Source organism: Chiloscyllium punctatum, chromosome 41, assembly GCF_047496795.1.
Source record: "Chiloscyllium punctatum isolate Juve2018m chromosome 41, sChiPun1.3, whole genome shotgun sequence".
NCBI classification, from domain to species: Eukaryota; Metazoa; Chordata; class Chondrichthyes; order Orectolobiformes; family Hemiscylliidae; genus Chiloscyllium; species Chiloscyllium punctatum.
Genome location: NC_092779.1, coordinates 28,595,912 through 28,622,922, shown reverse-complemented (window position 1 = coordinate 28,622,922; position 27,011 = coordinate 28,595,912). Strand labels below are relative to the sequence as shown.

General features: G+C 39.8%; 1 protein-coding gene across 3 annotated transcripts in view; it reads left to right on the top strand.

Annotated features, from left to right (window-relative positions):
• Nucleotides 1-27,011, top strand: part of LOC140464959 (collagen alpha-6(VI) chain-like) — a 141,132-nt gene that overhangs the window by 36,061 nt on the left and 78,060 nt on the right. For all 3 annotated transcript variants that reach the window (XM_072560632.1, XM_072560631.1, XM_072560630.1), the window contains exons 9-14: nt 2,545-3,117; nt 11,596-11,951; nt 14,498-14,576; nt 23,352-23,497; nt 23,761-23,853; nt 23,948-24,001. In XM_072560632.1, the coding sequence (XP_072416733.1) occupies nt 2,545-3,117; nt 11,596-11,951; nt 14,498-14,576; nt 23,352-23,497; nt 23,761-23,853; nt 23,948-24,001 (1,301 nt within the window). The remainder of the gene's footprint in view (nt 1-2,544; nt 3,118-11,595; nt 11,952-14,497; nt 14,577-23,351; nt 23,498-23,760; nt 23,854-23,947; nt 24,002-27,011) is intronic.

The following is a 27,011-nucleotide window of genomic DNA, read 5'->3' as shown; positions in this document are numbered from 1 at the left end:
AAGAGCAGCAAGGAGGGGACATGAAAGGTCCTTAGTTGGTAGGATTAGGGAAAACCCTAAGGCTTTCTATAGGTATGTTAGGAATAAAAGAATGACTAGGGAAGGAATAGGTCCAATCAAGGATAGTAATGGGAAGTTGCGTGTGGAGGCTGAAGAGATTGGGGAGGCGCTGAATGAATACTTTTCGTCAGTATTCACTCAGGAACAGGACATTGTTGTCGATATGAATACTGAGGCACGAATAAGTAGAATGGATGGCTTTGAGATATGTAGAGAAGAGGTGTTGGAAATTCTGGCAAGGGTGAAAATAGATAAGTCCCCTGGGCCTGATGGCATTTATCCTAGGATTCTCTGGGAAGCAAGGGAGGAGATTGCAGAGCCATTGGCCTTGATTTTTGTGTCCTCTTTGTCGACAGGAGTAGTGCCAGAGGACTGGAGGCTAGCAAACGTGGTTCCCTTGTTCAAGAAGGGGAGTAGGGATAATCCTAGTAACTATAGGCCAGTGAGTCTCACTTCTGTTGTGGGCAAAGTCTTAGAGAGAATTGTAAGGGATAGGATTTATGCACATCTGGATAAGAATGATGTGATCAAGGATAGTCAGCATGGTTTTGTGAAGGGCAGGTCGTGCCTCACAAACCTTATTGAATTCTTTGAGAAGGTGACGAAGGAGGTAGATGAGGGGAAAGCGGTAGATGTGGTATATATGGATTTTAGTAAGGCGTTTGATAAGGTCCCCCATGGTAGGCTACTGCAGAAAATACAGAGATATGGCATTGAGGGTGAGTTGGAGGTTTGGATTAGAAATTGGCTCTCTGGAAGAAGACAGAGGGTAGTAGTTGATGGCAAAGGTTCATCTTGGAGTGCCGTCACTAGCGGTGTTCCGCAAGGATCTGTTTTGGGACCATTGCTGTTTGTCATTTTTATAAATGACCTGGAGGAAGGGTTAGAAGGTTGGGTGAGCAAGTTTGCGGATGATACGAAAGTCGGAGGAGTTGTAGACAGTGAGGAAGGATATGGCAGGTTACAGCGGGATATAGAGAAGCTGCAGAGCTGGGCAGAAAGGTGGCAAATGGAGTTCAATGTAGCTAAGTGTGAAGTGATTCACTTTGGTAAGAGTAATAAAAAGATGGATTACTGGGCTAATGGTAGACTACTTGGTAGTGTGGAAGAGCAGAGGGATCTTGGTGTCCATGTACACAGATCTCTGAAAGTTGCCACCCAGGTAAATAGTGCAGTGAAGAAGGCATATGGCGTACTGGCTTTTATTGGTAGAGGAATTGAGTTCCGGAGTCCTGAGGTCATGCTGCAGTTGTATAAGACTCTGGTGCGGCCGCATCTGGAATATTGTGTGCAGTTTTGGTCGCCATACTATAGGAAGGATGTGGAGGCACTGGAACGGGTGCAGAGGAAGTTTACCAGGATGTTGCCTGGTATGGTAGGAAGATCCTATGAGGAAAGGCTGAGGCACTTGGGGTTGTTTTCTTTGGAGAAAAGAAGGTTTAGGGGTGATTTGATAGAGGTGTACAAGATGATTAGGGGGTTAGATAGGGTTGACAGTGAGAACCTTTTTCCACGTATGGAGTCAGCTATTACAAGGGGGCATAGCTTTAAATTAAGGGGGGGTAGATATAGGACTGAAGTTAGGGGTAGGTTCTTCACTCAGCGAGTCGTAAGTTCATGGAATGCCCTGCCAGTAGCAGTAGTGGACTCTCCCTCTTTATGGGTATTTAAGCGGGCATTGGATAGGTATATGGAGGATAGTGGGTTAGTGTAGGTTAGGTGGGCTTTGATCGGCGCAACATCGAGGGCCGAAGGGCCTGTACTGCGCTGTATTCTTCTATGTTCTATGTTCTATGTTCTATGTTCTATGATACCATACTTAAATGTAAATACCTTAATTGAGCAGGGGGTGAGCACCTCGCTTGTTTATTGGCTCCACAAGCTGCTAGAAGCAGGAGCTGTCTGTTTCCTGTCAGTGGCAAAAGCAGGTGATGCTTGATGCTGTTGTTGAAAGCAGGCACTTCCTCAGAAGGCCATTAGCGTAGGACTGTGAAACAAAAGGCATTGGGGCAAATCTCTGCAGAATATGCAGTTGTTGCATTCACTGGTACAATCTGCGATGCCTTAGGTAGGTTCACTTCATAATCTTTCTTTTTGGTGTCAGTCTAAGTTACTGGTACCCAGCTGGAATGATGTCTACACAAAATCTTTGGTAGAAGACAGACTTTGTTCTAATTGAACTAGGTAGATAGTACATAATTCAAACTGTACTTACAATGGGTTCCAAACCTTCAGCTTCTGGAATCCAGCATCAGGATTTGTAGTTTTAATCAATTCCTTGAAATGCTTAATTAAAAAAAAGTTCTTTGAAACTCCACCAACTTGCAGAGGCTCATAATTGCAATTTGCACCAAGTCGAAATTTATGAATGTTTGAAATATTAATCTGTGTTTGCTCATTCTGTGTTTCCTTCAGTACATTTTTTTTCAACATGCCATGTTACCTCACTCTAAAGGCTGTCTGCTTCTCTTTATTTTTTTCCAGAGTGTGGACTTGAGAAAGCAGACATTATTTTCCTTCTGGACGGCTCGGACGCAGTAACAAGCAGTGACTTCCAGTTGATGAAGACTGACTTGAAAGGCTTTGTGAAGTTATTTAACGTTGGCAAAGATCATTTCCAGTTTGCCTTGATCCAGTATGGTGAAACACAGGAATTTGAATTCCACTTGATGGAGTCTGATTCACATGATACACTAAGAAGCAAAATTGATGAGATCACCCAGATAGGTGGAGAAACCAAAACTGGAGCTGCATTAACATTTGTGAATGACCATCTTCCACAACTGGAGGGAAATCGAAGAAATGAAAAAGTCCCCCTGTATCTTTTAGTCATTGCATCTGGGACATCTACTGACCGTGTAGTTACAGCAGCTGCTGAGCTGCACAAGCAGAATATTCTAGTATTTGCGCTAGGTATTAAAAATGCAAAGGGCCCTGAGCTTCTGAAAATCACTGGATCACAAGAGAGAAAAATGTTTATTAAAGACATTAGTGACTTAAGTAAAGTTAAAAGAAGAATTGTTCATACCATCTGTACACCTCCTCCTCCGCCAAAAGGTAAGAGAACTTTTAACAGTGATGCAACATTTTAAAGGATTGTGCTTGGCTCTTTGTACCATTATCCCAACCTCAGCAACTGTTTATCTAAATCATCAATGAAATCTAATACTGTCTTAGACTGTTCTATTGTCTTTCTGCATCTTTTGTTTGGTGGAATGGGGCAGAGGGAGCTTCTTCTAGACCGATCCCCCACTCCATTTGCTGGGTGCTATCTCTGTCAGTCTTAAATGGCTGAAGTAGGATAAAAGGCCAGCACAACATCGAAGGCTGAAGGGCCTGTACTGTGCTGTACTATTCTATGTTCTATGATTCAGGAATGAGTAATTAATAAGGTAGATGAGTTAAAATGCTAAAATTAAAATTATTAATAAGGTGCACAAGAACAAATACATATATAAGGATGTGAATCCTAGAACTTGGATGCTAGGCTTTAATAGGAAAAATCTACTAGTCAGGATCTGTACTTGCATTCAGAGTTCTGTCTTGAACAGTTCCCAGAAAAGAAATTCCACAATTTAAAAACAAAATGCTTTACTATTTTCCCGGCTGCTTCTGGGATGCCTGCAGTTTACAGTTTTGGGGGTAGTTTCCAGACACAATCTGGTGAGCAAATTTTATGTTAAAAAGTCTAGAGATACCTTATTAAGTGTCTGTTCAGAAATTCAAAATCAGATATTCTTGCTTTTCAACTTCCCGGATTGGCTTAGCTCAGTTGGCTGGATGGCTAGTGAGTAATATCAACAGCGTGAGTTCAATTCCCACACCAGCTGAGGTTACCATAAAGGATTCTTCTTTCCAAGCTCTCCTCTTTCCTGAGGTGTGGTAACCCTTAGGTTAAACCATCTTTCTCTAATGAGAGAGTAGCCCTATGGTCTGTTAGGACAGTCATGATTTTACCTACTAATACAAGAGGAACAAAACAATATAAAGTTGCTATCCAATGCAAATATAAGCATTTACTACATAATGTGAAGCTAAATATTTTCAATTGTCAATGGAGCAGCCTATTAGAAACAGTGAAGCAATAGTGGGCGGCACGGTGGCACAGTGGTTAGCACTGCTGCCTCACAGCGCCAGAGGGTTCAATTCCCGCCTCAGGCGACTGACTGTGTGGAGTTTGCACGTTCTCCCCGTGTCTGCGTGGGTTTCCTCCCACAGTCCAAAGATGTGCAGGTCAGGTGAATTGGCCATGCTAAATTGTCCGTAGTGTTAGGTAAGGGGTAGATGTAGGGGTATGGGTGGGTTGCGCTTCGGCGGGTCGGTGTGGACTTGTTGGGCCGAAGGGCCTGTTTCCACACTGTAAGTAATCTAATCTAATCTAATCTAATATGTTCCTTCCTTTCCCAAGTTTAGATTCCCTGCTCATCCCACCATCCACAGCTGATCTGCAACCTCTCACATGGACTGATGAGCACTTATATGGTTCTCATGTAAAACATTATGATGTAATTGAAATTGGGAATAGCTGCTTCGTGATATAACCTTAGATCCTCTCGCAGTATATCTCAGGCAATTGAGTACAGGCCTCCTGGCTCAGAAGTGGGGCCACTAGCATTACACCACAAGAGCCCTTAAATATGAATTTCCCCACCTTCTATGTTCAAATCCGAGCCCACATCCCCAGAACATTAGCCTGACTCTCTCAATTACTGGCCCAATGATAAAAGCTGTACTCCATGCTCTGCCCCAAGTGCGGCATGTTATACTGAGATCCAGTACACTTCAGTAACTCACTCCATTCTGTTAATTGTTATCTTGATGCCCTGCCATTATTTAATCCAGAACTTAACTTTATTTCTGATCTCATAGAGAGCTTTAAACAATCAGGAAGCAAGAACAAGATCTTTATCTTAAGTAGCCCATTTAGAAAACTTGAAACCAGTTCTATGCATTGGAATATCAGTATACATTTCCAAGGCTCAGTTCAAACCTGCATTGCTGAAAGCATTTCTTTACCATTTAGGCTAAAAGTCCGATGTCATTCCTGATTGTATGTTGAGGTAAGTGGCCTCATCTGTGGCACTGATAAAGTCAACACAACTAACGTTAGCATCTATAATAGAAGCAGAGGAAAAGAAGTCAGGATATCATGCATTGAATTACTATCCTGTCAGAAGATGCAAGTGTTTTCAGTTGGTGAGGACAGGAAAGTCGAATTGTATTTCTCTTCAGAATCAAAGAAGTAGTGATCTCTTCTGTCTTTGAATGAGATTAAGACAAAATTGGGATGTTAGTTTAAAACTGCAGTGTTCAGTTCCACTGACAAATTATTCAGATCATGACGCAATCTGTACCTACACACAACATGACCTAGACCACATTCTGGTGTGTGCTGATAAGTGACAAATAACTTCCTTTATTCCTAATTCAGATGTGTGCATCACTCGCAAGACTAGCATTTATTCACTTCTCCAATTGCCCATGCGTGGGGAGTGATGAGCCACTTCTTTGAATCCATAAGACCATAAGACATTTGGCCTATCAAATCCACTCCACCATTTAATCATGGCTGATGGGTGTTTCAATTCCACTTACCCGCACTTTCCCCAGAGCCCTTAACTCCTTGTGAGAATTGCTGCAGGAATCACACACATGGAGTCATACACTAAGTAATCAAAATTTTGATAAATTAAATCATTGCCTTTGCCACTCAATTGTGTTAACATGTTTGAATGGTCCACTGTCAATATTGAGTGACAGAAATACTGTGGCTACAAGAGGTGAGAGACGGGTTAGTCTGTAATAAATCTTTCCACCACCGAAGCACAGACAGGACTGTAGTGGAGTATTCATCCCTTGGTGAACATAATTCCAACAGCATTCAAGAAGCTCATTGGCATCCAAGCCAAATCTTGATAGTAATCTCACCTACTTCCTGAAACATTAAGTCTATAACAAGCAACCTCACAATGACACTAATGTGTACCATCTACAAGTTCCACTGCAAATTCTCACCTCCCTAACCTGCACATTTAACCACATGGAAGAAAAAAGACAACAGAAACATGATAACACCACCACCTCTAAGCTCCCTTCCAAACATCACACAACATCCTGACTTAAATATATTCCCATCACTATAACACCACTGGCTCAAACTCCTGGAGCTAATCTACTTGAAACAAATGTGGGTGGGCCTTCAACACATGAATTTCTGCGGTTTAACGAAGCATACCACCACTGTTGGATTACTTTCTCATTTACATTTGTCTTTATATCTTAAATGGTAGATTGCACACCTACGTACTCTTGTAGCAAGAGTTCTTGTGGCTCAGTGGTAGTGTCTCTTCTTCTGGGTCAGAAGGTCTTGAGTTCACAGTCCCACCTGCCCCAGACATATGTTGTAATGTAGCTGAGCGGGTTGATTAAAAACGTCCACACAATTGTAATAATGCATGATGAGGTTGTTATTGAAACTCTTCATGATTCCCTTCAAGTGTGGTAACTTATACACCTCGACTTATATACTATTTTTACCTTTGATCATTATCTTCCATGCATATTACCAATAAGTTGTAGTAAAGCTAAAATACTGCTGAGGTGTTACTAAATGTGCACGCAGTAAATTCACTGAGCCTTCTCGATCTTTTCCAAACCTCACAGTATCTGGTTTTACATTGTCCTTTCAAACTCAGCCCCATGCCCAATAAGCACACATGATCAAGCTGACATACTTGGACTATCACATGGTTGAGAGACACTTACGCATTCTATAACTCTGTTTGTAGAGATGCTGGACCTGAAACCAGTTGATACTTTACAATCACAAGCTCAACAAAAGGTACTTTAACACAGGGTGATGACCCCACAAGCTACTAGATTCATAGATACTTTTACAACACACAATGAGACCCTTCAGCCATCATGTCCACCCTGGTTACCATCCATCTATGCTAATCCCACGTGGGAGTTGAAGTGTAACCCTTGGTTGACAAGATCAGTGATTTGTACATTAAGCTGTGTAAGTTGAGATACTGGTACAGTTCACCTCGTTTACTCTCATCCACAAACCCTGATTCTTCACTGTGCCTTCCTTATCAGGAGATTTTGGGATAACATTACTTTCAACATTTAAATTTGTCTGCTAGTATTGTTAGATTTTGAACAAGCCGTTTGTAATAATTCAAAATTGCCAATACATTTAAACAGAGCAGCACCAGCATAAGGAGTGGCTATATCCTTCCACCAGCTGATATATCTAATCTGATCAAACTTTGTGCATTTGCAACTGTTAATGTCCACAGCAACCACTTTATTCAAACCCTGAAGCCTTTAAAACTCTGTTCTCAATTTTTACACCTCTTTCTTGCAAATGGCATTACAATCAGGGTCAAAATCTTGTTGTAGCAGATTAGATTAGATTACTTACAGTGTGGAAACAGGCCCTTTGGCCCAACAAGTCCACACCAACCCACCAAAGCACAACCCACCCATACCCCTAACATAACACTACAGGCGATTTAGCATGGCCAATGGGAGGAAACCAGAGCACCCGGAGGAAGCCCACGCAGACACGGGGAGAATGTGCAAACTCCACACCGTCAGTTGCCTGAGGCAGGAATTGAACCCAGGTCTCTGGCACTGTGAGGCAGCAGTGCTAACCACTGTGCCACCGTGCCACCCACACAGTTGTAGCATGTTCAGGACAATCTCAGAATATCATTTTAAATTCCCTTCATCTGTCATAACCTGATGCCAATAAATTTGCAAATTGCTACACACCATAATTAATAAGAATTGATTACAACAATAATGTCTAATTTTCAGGCATACATATGATGGAATATTCTCCACTTGTCCTGATTGGGTGCAACTCCAACAACACTCAGGAGATTGACACCATTCAGGACAAAGCAGCTGCTTGATTGGCACTACATCCTCAAACATTCAGTTACTCCAGCACTAGCTTTCAGTAACAGCCGTGTGTACTATTTACATGATACACTGCAGAAATTCACCAACAAACCTCAGCTAGTGCCTTTGAAACCAACAATCTAGAAGGCCAAGGGAAGCAGATATATGGGAACACCACCACCTGCAGAATTCCACTCTAAGCCACTCACTATCCTGATTTACTGTTCCGTCATTGTCACTGGGCCAAAATCCTGGAATTCCTGCCCTAATGGCATTGTGGGTCTATCTGCAGCACATGGACCACAGTGGTTCGCGAAGCTGGCTCAGCACCACCTTCCCAAGGGTAACTAGAGATGGCTTATAACTGCTGACCCAGCCACCAATGCCCATGTACCATGAGTGAATAAAAGGAACAAATCTGGAGCTTATCAGACATAAACTCTTGTGGAATCACTGACAAAATCTCAGATCAACTTCTGAGTAGGGAGTGAATAGCTTTATTATATAGAATGCCCTTTAGATTCCCATTGGGTATCTTAGAACATAGAACAATACAGCGTAGAACAGGCCCTTTGGACCTCAATGTTATGCCGACCTGTGAACTATTCTCATCCCCTTCACTATCCCATCATCATCCATGTGCTTATCTAAGGATTGTTTAAATCTCCCTAATGTGGCTGAGTTAACTACATTAGCAGGTTGGGCATTCCACACCCTTTACCACTCACTGAGTAAAGAACTTGCCCCTGACGTCTGTCTTAAATCTATCACCCCTCAATTTGTATTTATGCCCCTTCATACATTCTTTTATCAATGACTCCTATCCCCTGTAATTTTTGTGGAGTTGAGTCAGTTTCAGAGCCTCTTTGAGGAGGTCCCTCCTTTAAGATATTCATTTTTGGCAAAATTCATTTTTTTTTTAAACAAAGGTTTTGGCCATCTGCCCTAATATGTAGCTCATTGTCTAACTTTCTTTGAACACCATGTTAAGGAACTGCTTAAATGCAGGTTATTGTCACATAAGAATAAACTATGTTGGAAATGGTTAATGTTTTTCTTTCTCACAGCACTTTAAATCTTCATTCTCAGCTTTTAATTTACTTTTCTTTTTCTAAAACACACTTGTTACTACCCAGCCACTTGATTGGCACTACATCCTCAAATATTCAGTTACTCTAGCACGAGCATTCAGTAGCATTAGTGTTTACGATCTACAAGATACACTGTAGAAATTCATCAACGGACTTAAGATAGTGCCTTTGAAACCAACAACTACCCAATTTAAATTTCTAATGGAACTCTTTTACATTGTTCTGAAAGGCCTAATATTGACCTTTGGTTGATATTAAGAACACGTCCAATTGTACAGTCCTTGTTCTTTCCATCATGTCCTGTAACTTCACCCTTCCTCATCCACAGAGCCACAAAAGGTAGTATTGCCTCCGTCACTTCCAGAGGAAGGAGAGGATTCGGGATCATGCTCTGTCTTCCTACCCCTGCTCTCCTCATTACAGGGAGGTTGGGTAAGCTATCTTGGGAGTAACAAGTGCCTGGGGAGCCAAAGCAGAAGCTCCCTGCTTATCCTGAATGTCCCAACTCCCCACTTGAACTATGTGGGTTCGTTCACACAGGTGGTGAAGTTTAAGTGAGCATGGAGGGAGGTGGACTCAGGGAATCCACTGAACGCCACCATACTTAAAACAGTTTCTACCTCCAGAATGTTGACTGCTTCACTGTCTATAGATGCTGCCAGACTTTCCCCAACACTTTCTGATTGTCTGCAGGATCAGGACTTTACTAAAATCATATTCCTGACTCTCTTTAGTGCTACTATGTGATCATTCATTCACATGGACACTCTTTTTATCTATTGATTGCTGTGTACCATGCCTCTTACCAGCGTAACAAACATTGGCCCCACAACATGCACACAGCCCTTCTTAATCAATGATTTCAAATGGAAATTGAGGAAAAGAGTAAACCTTCATGAAAGTTGACCTATTTACCTGTCTTTATATTAGAGAGTACAGGGTTTGTCAGAAAGCACCAATCAGAATCACAAGACAGAGAAGAATGCTTTTTAGTTTGTCGATACTGCCAGTTCCCTACAAGAGCAAGTTAACTAATCCTACCCGTCTTCCTTTCATTTTACTCCTAATATACTGGAATGCCTTGGTCTGAAATTCAAAACCCTTTAGAGTTGAGATCTGAGGCAGAGGATTGTGTCCGACATTTCATACAGCTAGGTGTCCTGCAGGTTCGGTGTTATAAATGTGCACCAAACCATCCTTACAAAGGCTTTTCCGGTTTGGAATGGCTCCCTGTTTCAAAGCAGAGGAGGCCAGTTGAGATAGAGAGAGGCCGATACAAAGCTGACTGGAAACTTCCATACAGCAACAGGAGCACCATTATGGCACAGTGGTGAGCACTGCTGCCTCATGACACCAGGGACCCAGGTTTGATTCCAGCCTAGGTGACTCTCTTAGTGGAGTTTACACATTCTCCCTGTGTCTGTGTGGGTTTCCGCTGGGTGCTCCGGTTTTTTTTCCCACAATCCAAAGATGTGTAGGTTAGTGGACTGAACTTGCTAAATTGCCCCGTAGTATCCAGGGTAATGTGGGCTTGGTGATTAGCCATGGTAAATATAGGGTTATGGGAATATGTTGGAGGGTCTGGGTCTGGGTGGGACACTCTTCAGATGGCCGGTGCTGATTCTATGATTCGCAGTGGAGGGAGACAAGGGGAGCTCTTTGTCCAATGAGGGACGTCTCTTCCACAATTCCAATGGCTTCTGGCTGTCACATAGAGTAGCTTTCCTCCATAATTCTGGCCCAGCCACTGTGGTATTTTTGTAAAAGAAGAATCAGGTTCATCCTCAGAGGGTGCCCCTGTGTTGAGACACCTTTTTCTCCCTTCATCAGCATTGGGAGTGTTAATATTGGGTTGGTGGAGCTTTCAATTGATCACCGCTGGAGGATTGACATTGGCCTCAGGAACCTGCCTGCTATTTTCAGTTGGATGTTAAGCTTACTACTGCCCATTAATTGACCTGAAGATTTGAAGGTGGGTCATGGGGACATCAGGTTCATGCAATGTGTTCCTGGGACCCAGAGAATTTCCAGATTGCATCTCAATCCAAAATAAAAATCTGGCCCCTTGTGTCCACGAATGTTTAGTTCCAAAAGCTATCCTTTTTTAGAGCCATCTGTCATCACCGTATCACAGTGCTATGAGTGTGCTTTACTTGCAGCTTGCCAATCTTATTTACCAGATTTTTTGCGCTTATTATAATGCACTTTAAACCTGTATTAAATCTTACTGCTTTCCTGCTTAGCATGATCCCATATAACACTTTACTATTGTTTGCTCAGTTGCTGGCTGTCTCTCCCCAAATCTTTCAAACACTTTGTTTCCCTTTTCTAATGGTGTTCCCATCCATCTGCCAAATTAGTTAAAACTCTCCCACCCAGTTGAAACCGTTCTACTTGTTTCTGATTTTCTTATTTCTTCCTGTCTCTATCTTTGCAAAACAAACAAAAATTTGGAAAGACAGTTATTTACTTCAATGTTTACTGTACAAAATACATGAAAAGCTTTGACTTCGAGTTGTTCACATTACAGAGGATCCAGCATGTACGATAGACATTGCTGTGGGCTTTGATTTCTCAAGAAGGATTGGTTCCAGGAACATATTTGATAGCCAGCAAAAGCTAAAGGCAAAGCTTGGTCCAATATTACAGGAAATTGCATCCATGCAATCGATCAGCTGTGCATCTGCTTCCAAGTTAAACATCAGAATGGGTTTTCACTTAATAAACAACAGGGGCAAATCTGTCTTTGATACCGATTTTGAAGAGTATGACCCAGCCGTTTTGGATAAGCTGCTCAGAGTTCAAACAGATGACGACATTGATCTGAATGCAAAAAATATAAAATCATTTATTGATGCATTCAGTGCATCGACTTCAACAACAAAGGTAAGCTTATCTGTCATAAGGTCTAGAAAACTCTGCGTGCAACACTTTCAAACTTTTTAGTCTTAAGTCTGTTGAGAATAATAATTGACTTTAAAAGGTATGAAAGAGCTATGTTTAGTTATTTGCACTACAATGGTTTGGATTTTGCACTAATTGCTGGCGACTAGGTGGTTTTGTTCATGATATCACAATCATGCTACATTCAAATGGGCTTTGATGATGATTGATTCAGTTTTCAGATGGATTGTCTATTTCTCTAATCTACAATGGATGAAGGTTCAAGTGGGTCAGGCAGCATCTATGGAGAGAAAGCAAGGTAATGTTTCAAGTCTAGATGACTCTGATAAAGTGTAATCTAGACTCAAAATGTTAGCTTGCTTTCTCTCCATGAATGCTGCCTGACCAGTTGCAACCTCCAGCATTTGTTGTGTTCAGTACTAGCATCTGCAGCAATTTGCTTGGACATGAGGTACAAATTTGTATGTATCTCACCTATTTTTCTAATCACCCTGACTCAGCGATGTTATTACACACCTCTGGAACAAGCTGGACTTGAACCCAAGCCTTCTGGTACATTGTGTCACAAGAGGGCCCTTTGGACAAAGGTTCAATGTCTTTCGACTTGAACTGATCTCACCTAGGATGTAGTAAACTTTAGTTATCCCAATGAATTTTAGGCTAATGTCGCCTCCATTGACTGTTACATATTGATTTCTCCAGGAAAATTGTAGATTTTAAATAAGTGAAAAGTTACATTTAACGTCAATGGATTGAAGCTTGTTCTGCTTAAAATCTCTCCAGACATAAAGGTTGAAGCTGTCTTGGATATCTTATGAGCCCTGACTATTTAGCTCAAAATTCCAAGTGAATTGCTTGTGGGATAATGTCTCAAACACCTCAGATCATGTTCTTTCTTGTGCTTATTTTTAATGCATCTCCCTTTTTAATGGGGATCATCAATCAAGTGATGTGATGATAAATATTGCAGCAGTTGAGTGTTTTGCAGTTCCTTTTGGGGAATTGGAAATAATGTAAAAAGAGAATGAGAGGAAGCTAATAGCAACAGAGATTGTGCAGTCAGTTTTAACTCTGAATTCCTGATTTAATTCACGTTAGCACAACTGTTTGGAGGCCTATTAACAACTTATATCAATGTGTGCTGCCCCTTGCTGTTTCTTAGCTCCAACCAAACAGTTTCTCCATTCTTGATCAGTCACTAATACACATATCCCATCCCTTATTGTCAGCACTTCCCACCTCCCTTTCATTTTTCTCTACTCCTCCTAAGTGTCAATATTCTTTAATATTCATTCTGTGTCTTGGTCAGCGTGCAGTAACATCTCCTTAATGGCAATGAAATCATACCATTTTACTTCCACTTGCACCATCAGTTCACGTACCTTGTTGTAAATTATTTAAATCTATGGATATAGCATTCAATATTCATGAATCTTAATCAGATCCCTTTTCGAGTACTGTGTACAGATTAGTCCATTCTTCTAAATAGAATGTAGAAACGCTGGGTTCTGCATTAAAAAAAAGATTGACAGGTTTCAGAACAGAGCTGAGAGATTATAACTTCTAGGAAATGTTGAATAATTTGGAGCTTTTTCTTGAGAAGAGAGAAGATTCATAGTTTGCCTCATGGAAATCTTTAAAGTGATAGATGGGTTGGATAGGGTCAATTACTGGATTAGTGGTGCTTTTGCCCGAAATGTCGATTTCGCTGCTTGTTGGATGCTGCCTGAACTGCTGTGCTCTTCCAGCACCACTAATCCAGTATTTACTTTCCAGCATCTGCAGTCATTGTTTTTACCTCATGGATAGGGTCAATGTTGAGATAATGTTTTCACATAAGGGAGAATCCAAAGCTAGTTAACATAGATACAATATAATTACTAATAGATCAAATAAGGAAAAATGCCATTACCACAGAGTGAATAGAACATGGAACTCAAAATGTGATTGAGGCCAATAGCTTCAATTCTTTCAACAGAAATCTAGACTTTACATTAAAATAGAGGAATATGAAAGTAGCCTGAAAGGCTGAAATATAACAGTAAATTGTAATGGAGAAAACTAGTGTAGACCTTCAAGCTGTTTTATGACAATATCTGTTAATTCCATGCATATCTGCTCATTAGTCCAATCCTATTTCCTTACTTCAATTTGAACAAGTTCCCTTTATTAGCACATGCAACCATCTCGCTGATAAGACATATACTTCAAAGCAAGTAGTTTATACATTTCTTGCAGGGTCAATTTTCTTTGAGATGATAGAAATCTCTCCTGCTATCATAATGGACCAGGCCAGACCTCTTCAAAATATTTTAAGAAAACTTGTGTGGAGAATAAACAGTAGTGCAGCCTAGTTTGCTAGAACGAATTGTTGAATGTTGCATATTCTATGTACTTACAGTTAATTTAATACTATTTACAGGTCATGGAAATTAACACTTTCTTTTCCTCTGTTCCTTTCACAGTCTGGCTATTTAAAATATCAATTCGCAAAAATAACTGTCACTTTCATTACAATCTTTATACAGGCACTGGTATTATTCACAGATGGCTTCGATGACAGAGAAATGGTTCTTAAACAAAGCTCAAAAGAAATCAACGATAGAGGTACTGTACACACATTTTCAATTCATTATAAAACTCCCAATGGTATTGCTAGACCTGTTCAAAGGAATCTATAAATGCTAAAATTCTAGGTATTACTTGTAACACACCAAATTCCCAAACTTGTAAGGCTGAGAGTTTCAGTTCTCCAATAATGTTGTTGAAGGATTAAGAAGGTGGCATGACCAATTTGTAGTTCATGCAACACTTGGTGTTTGATTTTTTTTTAACAGAGAAAGTTTATAAAGCTGTGTTTAAAGTATCCAGTGCAGAATACGTTTTTATTAGCATTAAAGGGAGATCCATATTAAATTCCAAAATACTTCCAAAGCCCCTCTCAAACTCTTGTCATTATTTCCTTCTGAGACTTCAACATAAATCACTGCATGAGCAATTCAGCTTGTATTTTCTCCTGGCATCCCATGTGATTTGATTTGGCAGGATGTAACATTGGATGGAGAACTCTTCCACATGCACTCTACAGTCCTTACTACCCTATGGATTCTCAGGTGCTCCGTTTACCTTTGTGTGGGTATATTAAAAAGGTATACCCAATGGTAGGTCTACCTTCTACAAAATATCTGCTGCTAATTTGGGCATTGCACTGCTGAGTGCTAGAAATGTTGATGTGTTCTCAGAATTCAGGTTTAATGAGGGATGGAGAGAAGGATTTAAAATTAGTTGAACCACTTGTCCATTGCAAATAATAACAGGGCAAGATTTTAAATGTTTTTTTCCAAAATCCATTATATTGGCCTTCACTGAAGTCTATCTGTCATCTATCTATTTATCATGTAGTAGATATCTGCAGCATTAACAGCCATTTTCCACCATCTCCAAGAAGCATATTTCTATACAGAGGAGATGAGAATTTATTAAGTAGCCTGTGGGAGTGCTTTGTTTGAGGTTATAAAGTTGGAGCAGAAGGTATATGTCCTCTGGATACAACAGCATTGATATTAACTGACACTTTCTGCTTCATTTTGACATTTATTGACAGCCTGTGGCCGATTGCTCTGCTGCAATTGTTGTCAATTTAATGTTTCTTTGAGCTTGTCTTCAATTTGTACATGAGACAATAACCAGATTTTGCAGCCAGGATTCTGAGTGCTGTTGAATTAAAAACAGCTGTACAAACTGTGTATATATGACATCATTGCACAGACTTTCACCTTTGCATACATTCCACATACTGGTGATTATTTGATTAATACACAGATCGCCGAAGTAAAGAATGAGATCAAGACTCCCAATGAGTAATAGGTATATGAAATAAACATAAAAACAACTGATGGCTATTCCATTAATTCCTTCATGAAACACAGCTGTAAAAACAGCTGCTTTAAGAATTACATTAACCAAGATTAAGGGCTAAAATATGGATTAGGCTTGTTAGTGAACATGAGTAATTTTGATAGGTCCAAACATTCTTATGCCCTGCTTACTAGGGTGATTACAGCTCAGTCCACACACTGTACAATCAGTCGGCATTTCTGGAGTGTGTGTGACTGCCATGATTTAAAACTAGGCTGACCCTCATGAAGGACAGCCTGTCCCTTTCATAGAGATAATGCATTTAACAATTTGCTGAAAAACTGCGTGAATCCATGTAAGATTCTGTAAGTCCATTCATTAGATTAGAATCAGTCTAAACATTGGGGCACAGACAGCCTCACACAGGGCAGCACACACCTTCAATGCATTATCTGGGCCGACATGACACCAATTGTTAAAGTTCACTTGAGAATGTAACTTGTAAATGTTCGGCGATTTACATATGAAGCAACTGAAACCAACATGGTCATTCTAAAAGATAAGAGACTTAACAAGCAATCCAGGTCTTTTGCAATATATAATTTCAGTTACATCACACTGTAAACCTTTGCTATAAATTCTGTGTCTTACAATCTTGTACTCCACAACCACCTGATGAAGGAGCAGCACTCTGAAAGCTAGTGCTTCCCAATAAACCTGTTGGACTATAATCTGGTGTTGTGTGATTTTTAAGTTTGTACACAAAACATTTGACAGTTTTAGTCTCCTGACCTAAGGAGAGATATGCTGCACTGAACACAGTTCAGAGAAGGTTCATTATGCTTATTCCTCGGATGAAATGGTCATCTTAAGAGAAAATGGGCCTTAATGCATTGGGGTTTAGAAGAATGAGAGGTGGTTTTATCTAATGTGTTGGCTGAATAAGCAGCTGGCTTATATTCTGCGGATGTAAGATTGATATAGTATGCTGCCATGCAGCAATTGTATGATCACTTTCACCAAGACTGCTAGCAACAAGGCAAGCTGCCTCATTGTGTGATTATGCTGATTGATATGGCAAAGCAAGTTAAGGCAAGGAACTGGGGGCATGTATATAGGTTCTAAGTGAGTGAGCACTATAAAGTTATGCCTTATGTGACCACATAAATAAATATAAAATTATCTATTTCCCAAATTCTATGTCTCTGGTAGCATAACATAAGATCCCTTACATTTTGTAAACAACTTGTACGATTATCCAGTCTGATGAAGGGCCCTGACCCGAAATGTCGACTTCCCTGCACCTCCAATGTTGTCTGACCTGCTGTGTTTTTCAAGCTCCACATTTTATCGACTTATACAATTTCTTGTCCTTCATATAAAGACGAGGCAATTTATAAAGTCATAGGGTCTTGGGGGATGTACAGCATCGAAACAAACCCTTCAGACTAATTCATCCATGCTGACCAGATATCCTAAATTAATCTAGTTCCATTTGCTAGCATTTGGCTCATAACCCTCTAAACCCTTCCTATTCATGTACCCATCCAGATGCTTTTTAAATGTTGTAATTATATCAGCCTCCACCACTTGCTCTCACAGCTCATTCCATACATACACCATCCTTCATGTGAAAAAGTGTCTTTTCATCTTGAGGTAATTACAAGCCATTACACACCCTCAGCAGGTGAAATAAAGGAGATGAGTGAGCTTAATTTTTTATCATTTGCACAGAAATAGGTGTCTGGTAAATTCATATTAAACAGAATTGATGGACTGTTCTTGCAACACTTATATTGCCAGTTATAGTGACTGAGACTGACTGAATTGATTAACTCATTTGTTCTGCATAATTTCTGTTAATGAATCTAATAAACATTTATGTGAGATGATTGATTTATTTGCAGTAAGTCTTGTGGTATGAGCATTTGTTGGTAAAGACAGCATTTATTGTCCATCCCAAATTGTCTTTGCAAACTTAGCGATGAATTACCATCTTGAACCATTGCAGTCCATCCATTGTAAACACACTCTCTTTGTTGATAGGAAGTTTCAGGATTTTGATCAAGTGATAATGGAATAGTGGTGATAATAATAAGTCAGGATGGTGTGAGGCTCAGAAGTGAGCATTGACATGGTGGAGTTCCCATGCATCTGATGTCTTTGTCTCAGGGTGCCAGAATTCTCAGGTTTAGAAGGGGCTATCGAAAGAGTCTTTGAATTGCTGTAGTGCATCTTGTATGTGAGCCATACGAGCGCTATCTGTCAATCATGGTAGGAATGTTTGATTCAATTTATTATTGTCACACGTACAGAGATGCAATGAAAAGGATTGTTTTGCATGCTAAGCAGATAAATTGAATCTTATGCAAGTACAACAGGGTAATAGAACAAAATGCAGAACACAGCATTACCGTTACAGAGAAGGTGCAGAGAAAGAGCAATTCTAACATATCAGTGTTCTGATAACTGTGGGAACGAAGCTGTTCTTAAATCTGTTGGAATGTGTTCAAACTTTTGTATCTTCTGTCAATTGGAAGAAGGTGGAAGAGCATATAACCAGGGTGGGAGGAGCTTGATTTTTTTTTTGGCTGTTTTCCTGAGGCTGCAGGAAGTGTAGGTGGAGTCAGTGGGAGGAAGGCTGGTTGTCCTGATGGATTGGGCTGCCCATGCAACTGTCTGTAGTCTTCGGCAGAGCAGTTGCCATGCCAAGCTGTGATGCATCCGGATAGGATGCTTTATATGGTGCAACTATAAAAATTCATCAGAGTCATTGAGCACGTGTTGAATTTCCTTAGCCTGAGGAAGTAAAGGTGTTGGTCTGATTCCTTGACTGTTGCTTCGACGTGGATGGACCAGGATCAATTGTTGGTGACACTTACTCCGCAAAACTTGAAGCTCTCAACCATCTCCACCGCAGCCCCATTGACACAGAAGTCGAGTGATGTCTAATGTGACAGAGAGGATGTTGATCAAGTGATCTGCTTTGTCTTGAATGGCATTGAGCTTTGTGTGTTATTAGATCTGTTATCTATCAACTCCTTACTTAGTCATTGTAGATGGTGGGCAACCTTAGGGGAGTTAGGAGATGCGTTACTGCAGAATTCTTAAACGTTGGTTTGCTTTAGACAAGCTCTATACTGATCATGTGTATATTGACTTATATAGTCCAGTTAGGCAACTGACCACTGCTAATACTTTGCTGGTGGGTGATTTTTAATGTCACAACCACCACGTGGATAAAACATGTGGCCAGTGAACTGTCGATGAAGAGAGATCTTACAACCTTTTTAATTGGAATGATTTTAATTAAAATAGATCAGCATTCAAGCTTCAGTTTAAACCTGCTAAAACTTAGTTTATTACAAGTAATGCCTGATAGTTCCCGTATGGATAAAAAGATAATGTTATTCACATTAAATTAAAGGTACCAAGATTAAAAGAAAACAAGATGTACTTATAAAAAGGAAGTTCCAATAAAATCCCTATGCGATACTGTTAGGACCATTGCTTCAATGTGTTGCTGCAAAGTCTTCTGTAAGTCTTATAATGTCACAATGAGGTTCCACTGAGCACTAGATAATGTGAGCAAGAGAAGGTTCCTTATTCTTCACCAGTTTGTCTGGTTTCAGGACTCTGATGCCCATTAAAAAGAACAGTGTTTGATTTTCATCCCCTTTGTAAAAACACTCCTTTGGGAATGCTTTCCTCAGAACTGGTTCTTGGAGCTCTGCCGTGTGAGCTTGCTGTCTGGTGAGTTTTATGCTGTTTGAATTTGTAAAAGTTTCTGTTCCAGACTGATGAGCAATTTTTCCAACTCTGAGCACTGATTAATCCAGGATGCAGGTCAAGTCTCACACTGTCGTGTTGCTGAATTAATCAACATTTCAAATGCAGAGTTATCAATTCAAATGGCTTCCCTTTTGAAGTTGTTGAGATAGGAAGTGTTGTTTTGCACCTTAGAAGGATGTTATCTAGGGCTAGGTACATTTTAAATGCATCATTTTTGTAATTTTGTTTTATTTATTCATTTGTGGGAGTTGGGTATTGCTGGCTGGTCAGCATTGATAGCCCAGCCCTAGTTGCCCTTGAGAAGGTGATGTTGAGCTGCCTTCTTGAACTGCCACCGTACAGTTACTGTGGATTGACCCATAATGCCGGCAGGGAGGGAATTCCAGGATTTTGACTTAACAACTGTGAAGGAACGGCAGTATATTTCCAAGTCAAGGTGGTGAGTGGCTTGGAAGGGAACCAGCAGGTGATGGTGTTCCCAAGTACCTGCTGCCCTTGTCCTTCAATATGGAAATGGTCATGGGGTAGGAAGGTGCTGTCTATGGATCTTTGCATCTTGTAGATGGTTAGGTTGAGGACATTAGTCTGAGGAACTCCTAAAGCAATGTCCTGAGTATTGGATTATTAGCTTCCAACAGCCAAAGCCATATTCCTTTGAGATAGACATGATTCCAGACATTGGAACAGTTCCTGCAATTCTTAATGACTTTACTTTTGCTAGGGCTCCATGATGTCACACGTTGTATAAAACTACCCTCACTTCATTTCTTCAGTTCTATAGTTCACTTTTGGATCAGGACTCTAATGAGGCAGGGAGCCAAGTCATCCTGACCCATGCTGAGCCTTACTAAACATTTTTTTGTTCAGTATGAGCACTGTAAACGATGACTTCAGTCACTTTGATGATCAGGAGTAGATTGAGGGGAAGGTATTGGCCAGCCTGGATTTGCTTGGCTCTTGTGAGCAGGACTATTTGAGAATTTGTTCATATTGTCATGTTGTACTGAAACAACTTCGCTAAGGATGCTGGTAGCTTAAAAGTGCAAGTCTTCAGCCATTCTACCAGGACATTCACAGGTCTCAGGGATTTTTCCTCCTATCATTTCTTGATATCACATGGAATTAGTCCAATTGGTTGAAGATTGGAATCAATGACATACGAGATCCCACATGGAGGTCAAGATGATAATCCATTTAGCACTTCTGGCTGAAGCTTGGTTTCAGCCTTATTTTTCACACTGAATCAGAAATAGAAACAGCATTACCTGTAAAACATGATTAGAGTGGTGCTGGAAAAGCAAAGCAGGTCCAAGGAGCGGGTTTTTTCCAGCTCCTCGGATACTGCCTGACCTGCTGGGCTTTTACAGAACCACTCTAATCTTGACTCCAATCTCCAGCATCTGCAGCCCTCACTTACGCCTACCTGTAAAACATGTCCATTTCCCATCCCACGATTAAATATGTGGAAAATAACCAGCAGTGCAGTATTGGAGTGACAGTGCTGGAATATCTTGCAAACAAATGCTAGAAATAGTGGGTAACTAAGAGTCTATTCAAAATGAGGAACTTAAAGAAATGGGTATTAGTAGACAAGCACTACTAATTAATTAACACAACGAGGAGCTGACAAATCCCTTTGATCTGATAGCTTCCATGTTAGAGGTTAAAAAGGCAGCGACAGATACAGTGGTATGTTAGTTTTGATTTTCCAGATTTCCTTAGATTTGAGAATAGTTCCAAGAGATGGCAAGGTAACAAATATAATCCACCCCGCCCCTCCCCCAACCCCCAAATTCAAGAAAGGGAGAGAGAAAGTAGGGAACGATAGTTAGTCTGATATCAATTTTTGGGGAAAATACTGGAATTCATTCTTAGGGCCTTGTTGCAGGGCACTTAGAAAATCATGCTTCACAAAATTTTCTGGTCACTGGATCATTGGAGGCCAAGGGATTGATGAGGATGAGTGTCAGGATCCTGTTGAAGTCCTGAAATCTTGACTCCTAAGAAAGTGGGAAGTTCAAAGTTTTAATAAATAATTCCCTTCATCCCACAATCCTCGAAAGAAATCTTCAGTTCTAAGTTTTCATTTGCAGTCTTTGGACAGTTTCACTTATTACAAATCTTCATTTAACTCCTAGCTAATTGTGCAAATGACTGTTGGACCCTCAGTCCTCGAACTTGTAACTCCCCTCTCAAAACTCCCTGATTCTTCCCTCAAACTTCAGCTAGATCCCTTGAACTCTTGGTGTCCTCCAGATAACCAGTTCCTACATTCCTATCCCCTCCCCCAACAAGGCTCTTTTTGACTAACTCTTGTCCTACCCACTTTCCTACTTTGTGTACCATCCTATTGATCTTCCCACTTGACCACACCTACCCTACCCATCAACACACCTTCTCATTCACAGGTACACTCATTCATCTACACATTGAGCAACTTTGGAACCTTTTCTTTCCAATATGGGAGGCTATTGCATACGGTTGGGATGGGGGAGGTTGAATGTGGTCCGGTGTGGCGGTATTGGGGACAGTGTGGGGTTGGTGGTGAGGTGGCTTGGCTTTGGGGCAGATTTTCTTTCTCCCTCTGAGATTTCATGTGTTGAAGGAATTCTACAGAATCTTATATTGGAAGCAAAGTCAGAAAAATTCGAGGAATGTAATTGGGTGTATTGGTCATCGTTGGAAAACAGGTTTTGATACTGATTGGAAGGTTTCAGCCTGTATGATTGGTCTAAATAAATATGGATTTATTGAAGAAGTATCATGGTTTTGTTCAGATTTGGGTTTTTTGAGGAGCTACTAATTAAGGATAAGTGAGAATCAAAGATGTGCGGGTCAGGTGGATAGGCCATGCTAAATTGCCCATAGTTTCCAGGGATGTATAGGTTAGCCATGGGAAATGCAGGGTTACTGGGATAGGGAAGGTGGTTGAGTTAGGGTGGGATGCTCTGTGGATTTGTTGGGCCTAATGATCTGTTTCCAAACTGTAGGGATCCTATCAAAATGTGGGTGCAGTATATCTGGATTCTCAAAAAGCATTCAATGTAGTGCCACACACAGGATTAATAAAATTGAGCAGGAGGATGAAATCTTTGACAAGTGAGCTGTTTATTCTCACCAGTCACGTTTCACTTAATTGAAAGATTTAACTGTCCAAGTTGGACAGTTATTGCAGATTGGATTAGGAAACATTGATAGTTTTTGCAAAAAACAAAATCAGTCATCATTTCGTTCATGATTATTGGACTGAATTTTAAGATTTTATTTTTGTCCTGCATCCCCACTTATTTGATGGAAACAAGTGAGTTCAGAAAAGTATTTTGAATCGGTAAAATTGTGTGGTAGGGAGCCGCAGAATGAGCTCCATTTTAACTGCGCAGTTAGAAATGTCACAGGAAAGAAAGGTACGTGATCATGAGCCAGTCAGTACAATGAAATGTCTGGATAAATTCCAATTCAAAAAAAAACAATTGGTGAATATTTTGTTCTTGGCCATTCTGCCAAACATGCAAGCAATCGAAAGGATTGCCAATTTGCAATGATTTACCTCAGAAGGTTTTAATTTTAGTTTAATTTTTTCTTTCTATTCTGAGCATGTATTCCACCTTATTCTATAGACTCACTTAAAAAATCTCCCATATGTTTAACACAGGCTATACGCTATCCAACCTTCAATATTACTCAGTTATCGATAGTAATTGGAATAATAAATAGGCATTTTATAATTCACAGGAATCCACACACTCGTCACAGTGGCTCTGGAAGGTGCTGTGAATGTGGATGAGATGCATTATGTTGAGTTTGGAACTGGATATGGATACAAACAACAGCTATCAATTGAAATGAACGATATTGGAAATGCCTTGATGAAACAAATCGTAAGTGATCCTGAGAAGAGCAAGATGGAATTGTTCTTCTGTAGCTTTCTGTACAAAAATGGAATGTAAAACAAATTACTCCATTTATTTAGTGACACTTCAATGAGCAGTTTTATTAATGTGTTGTTTGTGAATGTTCTTAATATCAATAAGTGTAATTGCCTCAGATGAAGAGTTTTCTGTTCAGTTTCTTAATTATGTTAAGAAGTTTATCACACAACATGTTACTTAAATCGTATTGATAATACAATGTTTGTCTGCAGAGTTCAGCCATGGAAACAAAGTGTTGTAATGTTGCATGCACCTGCTTGGGAGAACCTGGTCTGATTGGCATGCAAGGGATCAAAGGGCTGAAAGTAAGTTATCAATATATGTGCACGTTAATTGCTCATTGGAATTTTGAACAAGAAGTGTGTTTTCTATTCATTAATTGATGTGTTCATGTTTTAGGGACAAAGAGGAGCAAAGGGACTTCAAGGTTACCCAGGAGAAGAGGGAGGACAAGTGAGTTGGTATTTTAAATGGATTTGAATGTTTGTCTTTTAAGTGCAGCCACTGTTGCTTATTTCTGGGGTTTGTGACATTTACCAGGTGTCAGAATAAAGAGGGATGACTTCTCTATAAATGCACATAAGAGAAAGCCAATGCAGGTATCTCACAATATAGGATAGCTTGAATACTACCTAAACCTGAACTGCTTCGAATGCAGGTTACAATGGAATCAATTTTAAGTATTGAACATACTGTTATTTGGACAAACAGGCTGAAGGCACTTGCCACATATATATAGAGAGAGCAAGGTGAGTAGCAGACACCAAATGGGCAACTTGATGTATTATGTTTGTCACTGCCAGCTCAGCAGCAAGTTACATCGAGCTTGGGTGAGGTGTCATGATCATACAGGAGGGGATTAACCTCAGAATTTCTCCTCACACATAAACATCACTTAAACATTACCTCCCAAAGTCTTTTTTCAGATTGTGCATTCGTGAAGCAATTGAGAGCAAACAGTTTTCTTGAGACTTGTAATTCTTAAATTAATAATTGAGATTCTCTGTGGGGTAACATGGCATTCTGTCTTGCATCTGACAAAGGATCTACTGCTTTAATAGGCAGGCATTTGGAGCAGTCAAGGGCTATCCCTCTGGAATTCACAGTCATTGGCTTGGAGATGGGGGTTAGGTCTATTTGCGGTCACCAATAAAGCTTTGGAGCAACTTAGAATCAATTCAAATTCTCCTGAACCATGAATTGCCCACACTGGTAAAATTAACTTTGCAAAAGGCAACTTGAAAGAGATTAAATTGATCTTAGAAAATATGAGCATTTAACCTTCCTGTCTCGAGATGAAATAAATCAGATATAAATTAAAATCCCCGGTCCAATTTTCCGTTAATTCAACAGGCAGGAAAACTGGGGTGCTTCAAGTGTGGACAGCCTATCTACCCAGCAGCATTTTCAGCTCACAATTGTTACAAGTATCAAAAAGAATCGTAAATTTATTTCTGGCCTCTGATGGAATTTGTATATTTCTGAATTTGGAATTTGAAGGCATTTTGTAGTTATTCCAAAATGTTCTGAGAAGCTTTACAATTACTGCTAAATAAGAAGGAACGTCTTGTATAATCAAATAACTGTGAAGATATCATTAAATATTTCTTTGACTTGTTACATCTTTATTTAAATATATCCATGATATTGCAGGGGTGGTAACTTTGTGCTGGGATGACTCACCAGCTCTCAGTTATGTGAATGTAAACACCACTAGGATACTAGACAAGATAGTTACAATATCGCCTTATATTTGTATTTCTTTTGTACTTCCTACCAAATAACATGCTGCAGAATTTAGTTGTTGATTCATTCTAATCTAGCCAGGAGCTATAGGTGGGGAACAATTGCTTGTGGAAATAGACAACATGACTCTTGAGGGGTAGACGAAGGGTGGCCTCAGAGAGTTTCCTTGATGATATTTTGCATTATACCATATTGGCTGTGTAGATTGTGGCTCATGGAATTCTCTAGTTCGAAAGAATTTTCATGACCTGCTTGTGGCACCTTCCAAATTTCTCCACTAAACTGTCGAAGTATCTCATATCGATTATGCAAAGGAAATATATTAAAGAACTGAAATGATAAAATATTTTGTTTGCTCCTTCAGTTTGCATTATAGTCTGCTGCTATTATTAGCACTCTTTGATGCTAAAAAAACTGAATTATGCAGTGGAAATTTATATTCTGAAACAAATGTAATTACCATGTTATTTTAATTCAGCAACCTTGAATTAAAGGGTTAGATTATACTCAAAATCTGTGACGAATTTGGAAAGTTTGCATTATTTTTGTGGAGAATTTGCTTGAAATGAAACTGTATAAATAATCTTAAGATGTTCAAATATTTACATCAGAATCAGAATGTAGTAAAGTACTGAATTATTCTAAAATAAAGCTGAGTTATTGTTGATAATAAAACTTAGTTTTTGATTCCACTGATGGAACCCATCTGCTTATTGGCTGTGCTGGCTGAGTCATGGAGTAGAAATCCATTTGTTACTGGTCAAGGGAATGCTAGAAACAGATATTCACAAAACTTCAAAGTCGTGTTCTGTGTAGAAAAGTGCGATTTTTAGTTTGGTATGGTTTTTGTAATGTAGTATTAGTTTACATGTCTGGGACAAATATTGACTCAATTTCTTTAAGATGCTTATGGCTAAATTGCATCCTCCCATCTGATTAATTACTTTTCCATGATGTAAATATTCTTAAATGTCTTTTGAGCTCAACTTGCTGCAAAGCTCTACCATTTGGTTAAAGGCAACTTTGATCTAACAGACATGATACAGCCTCAACTCCAATCTAAAAATTGAATTCAGAGGAATTTGAAATGAGAAATGAGCGAAATAATTTGTTTATTCTGGACTGGTGCTAGTTTCCTGATATATTCCTGGAGGTTGTGAGGAGCTTAAGAGAGAGGGATTCTTCCTGAATGTTGGATGGAAGGAATCTACTAAGACAAGGTTGGACTTTGTGCAATGTTCCTCAGATTCTATCAGGAAGTATAGGTAGAATAGCCAACTCCATGACATATCAATCATAGCATGATCTGAAAGAACTGCACATGCTGTCAATCAGGAACAAAAACAGAAGTTGTTGGGAAAGGTCAGCAGGTTTGATAGCATCTGTGAAGAAAAATCAGTGTTAACGTTTTGGGTCCCTAAGGGTTCTGAGGAAGGGTCACTGGACCCAACGTTAACTCAGATTTTTCTTTACAGATGCTCCAGACCTGCTGATCTTTCCCAGCAAAGTTTGTTTTTGTATTAATCATGGAACAGCTGTATTTAAAAAGGATATTCCCGGAAATACATCCAGGGATGTTATTTGGTTGGAACTGAGAAATAAGAAAGGGATGATCACCTTATTAGGATTGTATTATAGACTCCCTAATAATCAGAGGGAAATTGAGAAAGAAATTTGTAAGGAGATTTCAGTTATTTGTAAGAATATTAGGGTGGTT